The 6,697-nt window shown below is 32.6% G+C and overlaps 1 protein-coding gene and 1 long non-coding RNA gene across 2 annotated transcripts; one reads left to right on the top strand and one right to left on the bottom strand.

Annotated features, from left to right (window-relative positions):
* Nucleotides 1-955: 955 nt before the first annotated feature.
* Nucleotides 956-1,746, bottom strand: LOC127082820 (uncharacterized). Its single transcript, XR_007788222.1, has 2 exons — nucleotides 1,399-1,746; nucleotides 956-1,315 (listed from the first exon to the last, which is right to left on the bottom strand). It is a non-coding gene; the product is annotated as an uncharacterized LOC127082820 (long non-coding RNA).
* A 2,149-nt stretch (nucleotides 1,747-3,895) lies between these two features.
* On the top strand, nucleotides 3,896-5,802 carry LOC127081477 (transcription factor MYB33). The gene is made up of 3 exons (XM_051021732.1): nucleotides 3,896-4,036; nucleotides 4,189-4,674; nucleotides 4,786-5,802. The coding sequence occupies exons 2-3, from the start codon at nucleotides 4,201-4,203 to the stop codon at nucleotides 5,800-5,802; spliced, it is 1,491 nt and encodes a 496-aa protein (XP_050877689.1). The 5' UTR covers nucleotides 3,896-4,036; nucleotides 4,189-4,200.
* Nucleotides 5,803-6,697: the final 895 nt, after the last annotated feature.

The raw sequence follows: 6,697 nt of genomic DNA, 5'->3' as shown, positions 1-6,697 counted from the left end.
AAACATCATTAAATAAAAAAGAAATTTTGAAATAAATCAATAAACAATAAGTTTTTGGTGATTGGTGAAAAAAATCAAATGCTAAAAAACATCAACAAGAAATAATGTTATATACTAAAAACTCATATGTAATATTAAGTGTGTCATTAGGGGAAGACACGCTCGCATACATTTCCAAACTTCATATGTTTTTAAAACTACTTTTAAAATCACTATGCCTTAGCAAAAATCTTTAAAACCAAAGTATAATCAATTATAATGAATACTTAATAAGAAATGTTTGAAATTAGTTTTTTAACTCATCTTATTATAATCTTTTTGTAGCAACTTCTTGTGCCATGAGATATTTTCTCTTTAACCTTGCATATAGTTTAATAAACATCGTTAATCTCGGGCCGCATGGTCCCATACCTAAACTTGAAATCTTTAGCACTATGAAACACATATATCGAAAATATTACACCAACACTAACACGTCGATATTAATAATGATTTTAAAAAATAAATTAAACATAATCGCAAATATCAATATAAATTTCGAACACGGACACTAACACATTTTTTCCAAAGATAACAGTACTACAGAGATGAAGAGATGGCTAATTGATTCCCGATCATTCCAACAAATACAACATCTTTTTTGTACATCTCTAACTATAACTCTTTAGTGCAATTCTATTTTAATTTAAAGTCTATTCAGCATTAACACCACTCTAATTTCAAAAATAGTAATTGCAGAGTAAATATCTAATTTGATCATTTCAAAAATAGTAATTGCAGAGTAAATATCTAATTTGATCATTGATATTATAAAACTATATCAATTTAGCTTTCATATAATAAGTATATCAAAATGACATTCAACTAGTAAAATGTTAACATGGTTCTTCTTTCCGTTTCAGTATGACATTCAAATAGTAATGGCAATAACGATGTTAATTTCGCAATGCATGGATGAATCTGAAACTAAATAAATTTAAAAAATTCAGAACAGCACAAAAGAAATTAACAGTAGCCACAAACATAAGTTTCAGCTTCCGAGTAAAGTTTTCAGCTAGGACATTCATCAAACACCTTGCGTGCCCATTTATACTCAACAAGTTTAAACACAATCACAAAATAAAAGCCGGTAAATATCAAAACACAAACACTCAATACAAATTGAATTAGTCTTCAATTATCCTCTCCTCCGGAAAACGAGAATCAACAACCGTTGCAAAATCATTCTGTTGCTGTTGCTGTTGTTCTTGTTCTTCAGCTTTCATAGCAGATTGAAAGTCCCGTATTCCGGTTCTCGTCACATTCGCAATGAGTACTGCAACAAGAAAAAAGAAAGAGTGTGAGTAATTTGTGTGGAGGAGAATGATTGAGGATGGAATTGAAGTAGAAGAAAGGTACTAGCGGCGGTTCCGAATGTCCAAATCCAGAGGATCTTTAAACCAGGGCTTTTCTCTCTTCGTTGCATGATGAACTAAACTCAACTATGAGAATTAAGAGTGAGAGAATAATGATAACCTAAATTAAAGTTTTTTTTAATAGAAAAAAATCGAGAGGAAAGAACAATTCTCTAATCACAAATACTTAAGAGTGAGAATAAGTCGGGTCAAGCTTAATTTTACTTTAGTATATGATTGGCTAAAAAATTATGGTTTAAGTCTAGTTTATTATATGTCAAAGATTTTATTTTGAGTCTGATCTGACAATTTTAAAAATTTATTTGACTTATGATACGAGTTCTGCAATATTGGGCCAAGAGGACACTAATGATGAGTCAAGTGATGGAGACATAATAACAAATGTGGAGACAACCCAATCAAGAAGGCCCATTATTAAACCTGTTTGGATGAATCAGGTTGTATCGCTGATTCTCATCATGCGCAACTTTCCCCAATAATTGTAACCATAGAAATCCCAAAACAACATCAGGGCCTTCAATGTCTAAAATGAATAAATCCATAGAGAACGTCACACCTTGCATAAGTAATGGATCTTCCTTACAATATAAGTTACACACCAAGAAGGTACCATAGCCTGTTGCGACCCGAAACTGTGGACAGGAAGTCACTGACAAGCAAATACGCTCTACCAACGATGGTTTGATGAAGTTGTGAGTACTTCCACTATCGATAAGAATTTGGAAGTTATGTTGTTTGTAAGCCTAAGAAATACAGAGAGAACGACCTGATAATTGACTAGATAGGGCGTGTAAACTTGAAATATCTCTGGCAACCTCATCAGAAGTAGGCATGGCAACGGGGCGGGTCGGGGACGGTTTTAACCTCCCCCAAACCCAAATCTGAATCCACAAACTATAAATAGAAATTCCTTGTTGATTGGGTCGGGGACGGTTTTTTTCAGGTTTTACAATTTCTTTCTGTTTATAGTTTCTTTCTATTTTATTTCATTCCTTATTGAGAAATTCTTCTTCATAGTTTATGGATTAATAATGCTAGGGTTTAATTCGAGATTTTTGTAGTTACATAATGAATATACAAACTTCAATTATTTTATTACTTGAGCTTGTAAATGATTGATATGGAAAACGCATATGAAAAAAGAGAGCTATTGTGGAATGTTCTAGAAAAGAAAATAGTTTTATTGTTTTATGCAGTTGAGAAATCAAAGATGTGTATGTTTAATTATGTGTGCTAAAGTTTTCAAACTTTGTTAACTTTGTAGATATATTGAATCATGAGTAGCATTTCGACGCCAAAACGGAAAGAGCATTCACATGTTGTTAGAATCAGAGGGACTTATGAGGATTCTACTGTGGTTCATATTGTTATGCAGCTTTCTGAAGGAGGTGACTTTTATGATAAGATTGTTCAAAATGGTCATTATAGTGAGAGACAAGTTGTGACTTTGATTAAGACTATTGTTAAGGTTGTGAAGTCTTGTCACTCGCTTGGTGTTATGCCCATGGATCTTAAACTGGGGAATTTTTTCTTTGATACTGTTGATGAAGATGCTAAGCTTTTAAAGCTACTAATTTTGGTTTGTCTATTTTTTTATAAATATGTTGGGTGATTTTTTTGTTTTGTTTTAGATTTAGTATCCGTAGTGATTTGAATATTTGTTTATTCAATTGGAGTTGGATTCTTTGTTGTCTTGTCACTCATCATTTTTTACCCAACTATCTTAACTTAGTTCATGAACCATTAAAGAACATACTTGTATCCTCAATTTGTTGTGTTTCCTGAAGTTACATGGTTTGTGTAATTGCAGAAGAAAACTTGTTATTTTTTTACTCATAACAAAAATTTTGCGGAGGTTTTTAACATCCGAAAACAAAACCTCTTCAATTTAAACAAAATGCAATTTTTTTAATTTTTTAAATACATATGCTAACTCAATTTTTAACTGAGTTGTCTTGCTGTCAAGCCACGTCAGCAGAAATTAACGATTTTTTACAAAATATGATGAAAATGACTAATTCGACTAACAAAAGTATTTGAGCATTTATCTTGTCACCCCACAATTAAATTTGACACCCCACATATTTTTATAATTCCCAAATTATCCATGAATAAATTTGAGTAAAAAATACGAGTGAAATTTTTTATCGATTTTTTAAAAATTGTTGTCGTTTATTGAAAATTTCGAAAAGTGCTTTAATTTACTGAAATTTCGAATTTCCGAGAATATAAAGAAAAATTGAATTTTTTAGAATTTTGTTTTTGAAAGTTTTGATATTTTTTAAAATTTTGTTTCAAAATTATTTATTTTTTATTAAAAAATTTGAAAAATTCAAATAAATATAATAGAAAATCCAAAAAATAATAATTTAGTAAATAAGGATATCAAATTTAATTGAAGACGTGTCAGATTAATTTTAAATAAAAAAGTGAAAGAAATATTAAATTAAACTAAATAAAAGACTTCAATTAGGGTAAGTGGTAAACGCGTTTTGGTAGTGTGTGTTGCCCTAATCGCATGCGATCAAAAACTGCTTCTCTCTTATCTTCTCAAAACACATTCTTCATAAATTCATACATCAATCAACACTGTCTTCCCCTCATCGTCGAATCTTCAATCGGTAAACATCCATTTTCCTTTCTTCTTTCAAATCTGCTATTGTGGAATGTTCTAGAAAAGAAAATAGTTTTATTGTTTTATGCAGTTGAGAAATCAAAGATGTGTATGTTTAATTATGTGTGCTAAAGTTTTCAAACTTTGTTAACTTTGTAGATATATTGAATCATGAGTAGCATTTCGACGCCAAAACGGAAAGAGTCATTTTTATCAAGTGGAGGTGATGTTGGCAAAAGCCCAAAGCGTAGCCGGTCGGTATTACCGGTGGAAGAAGCTGATCAAAGAGGTAACGCGGAAGGAGGGGAAGGTACTCTAATGAAAGATAGCCGGGCAGTATTATCGGGGGAGGAAGCTGATCAAAGAGATAACGCGGGAGGGGGAGAAGTTGCTCTAAAGAAAGGTCCATGGACAAAGGAAGAGGATGAAATTTTGGTAGATCATATTAAAAAGCATGGAGAGGGAAACTGGAATGCGGTCCAAAAGGAATCCGGACTTGCTCGCTGTGGGAAAAGCTGTCGTCTCCGGTGGTTTAATCACTTGAGGCCGGGACTGAAAAGGGGTCCATTTACTGCTGAAGAAGAAAGCAAAATCCTCGATTTCCACTTTCGGAAAGGAAGCAAGTGGGCTCAAATGGCTGCCTTGGTTCGTAATAACTTAACTTATTTGTTTGCGTGTATCATGTCACCGAGCTCGTTATTTACATGTTCTTTCAGGTATAATTGCCTTGCTTATTCCTCTTTCTTTTCTTTTCAGTTGCCTGGACGTACAGATAACGAGATAAAGAACTTTTGGTACGCAAGATCTAAGAAACGGCAACGAGCTGGCTTACCAATCTATCCTGAAGAGATAACATCAAAACCTGCAATAAATGGCAGTCAAGAAAGTGCTGAGGCATTGGCAAATGAATCCAGCCAGCAAGTTGAAACAGAAACCTTTAACTTGGATATAACTGACTTGGACCTTAAATATTACAAATTCAGCCCAGATATGTTGCCACCATTTTTTGATATTCAAGATTACAAACCAATAAGTGACTTGGTTGGACGGTACTCAGATCCGTCTCATAATACCTTATCCATGCCTAGTGCAGTAGTGCAGCGAAGATATTTGTTCAGTGGCAGTAGTGCTGCTGACCCGGAAGTATTTGATGAGTATAGCCAATATGCTATGTTGTCTACTCCATGTGATCCGATTCTTGACACCAACCTTTTTCATGGATATGATAATCCTATACCTGGTTTTCATGACGCGTCAAATATCTCTTATCCTGAGCCCATATATGGGTCCATGGGGTTTGAGCCCCCTTCATTCCAAAATTTACCGCAACAGTGTAACTGGCCGCAACTTCCCTCATTAGAGTATGTTGACATGTCGGTTCCGTGTCCTCCGATTGACCCTGTTGACAAGTCGGTTCCGTCTCCTCCGATTGATCCTTGTCCGTCCGTTCCAGATTATCTGGATTGCAATCATTTTATTGATTCAATAGTAAACTTCAATTCAGATCAAAATTTGAAAGACTCAAATATTGATTCATTGCAAACAAACACGGATAACAAGGCTCCCAATGAAGCAGACACTAGTACAAAATGGAATAGACTAGATTATGATCAGCACACTGCTATAGTTACTCTAGATTATGATCAGCACACTGATATAGTTAGTCGCCAAATAAACTTCTTAAAACGGGTCCGCTCAAAAATTAAAAACCGTGGATCATTCAAACGGCTTCCAGCTTATTATACTTCCAACAACGAATATAATTTGTATTGAGTATAAATGATAAAAAATGATATGTTCTGATTAACATTCTTCATCTTATGATTAGAGTTTTTCTTTTTTCATTTGTTGAAGTCTGAGATTTCAATTGGTTCAATGTTATGAAAATGATGGGTCCATTATGTCTTATGAAAATGATGGGTCCATTATGTTTTATTGAATCTTTTAGAGTCCCTTATGTGATTCTGTCTTAACTATAGAAATTATTCAATCAGATTAAATCTTCTAAAAAATGATATTGATTTATTATAAAAATTGTATAAAAAAATGTATTTTCTAACTTATCAATATTTTGGATTAGATTTCTCATATGTGCCATACAAACACGTGAATTATGCAAATATCATTTTTATATAATTATAATTTAAGTATAAAATGTAAAATAAATATTTGATAACATAGATATAATTTATATCGACTTTAAAACATTTTTGATAGTAGATGCCACATGATTTTTTTTTTAAAACTTAATGATGATAATCTTACAAAATAATAAATATGTTCAAACAAATTTTACAACCGCTTGTAAGACCTACGAGAAAATGTCAAATATCTAAAATCATGTAAAAATATATGGTGAACATATGGACCCTCGTTCCAATCGAGGATTTTGCAATTTTGATCTCCATTGCATCTCTTATTGTTGGATCTAATCAAACGATATTACATGTAAAGTATCAGGTCATAAGAATACAATTTTAACCGTCCATAGTATATAATTATCAATATGCGTCATTTCAAATATTCAATTCATTCCTACTTTTAAACTAGACACTAGTACAAAATGGAATAGACTAGATTATGATCAGCACACTGCTATAGTTACTCTAGATTATGATCAACACACTGATATAGTTAGTCGCCAAATAAACTTCTTAAAACGGGTCCG

The sequence above is a fragment of the Lathyrus oleraceus genome, chromosome 5 (genome assembly GCF_024323335.1).
Source record: "Lathyrus oleraceus cultivar Zhongwan6 chromosome 5, CAAS_Psat_ZW6_1.0, whole genome shotgun sequence".
Classification (NCBI taxonomy): domain Eukaryota; kingdom Viridiplantae; phylum Streptophyta; class Magnoliopsida; order Fabales; family Fabaceae; genus Lathyrus; species Lathyrus oleraceus.
The sequence above is the reverse complement of the archived record's forward strand: the minus strand, read 5'-3'. Positions and strand labels throughout refer to the sequence as shown.

Bases quoted from the DNA above. Each gene is read 5' to 3' on its own strand.
- LOC127081477 (XM_051021732.1), top strand. From the start codon at position 4,201: ATGAGTAGCATTTCGACGCCAAAACGGAAAGAGTCATTTTTATCAAGT. The intron at 4,675-4,785 runs GTTCGTAATAAC...TTTTCTTTTCAG, and splicing joins GGGCTCAAATGGCTGCCTTG to TTGCCTGGACGTACAGATAA.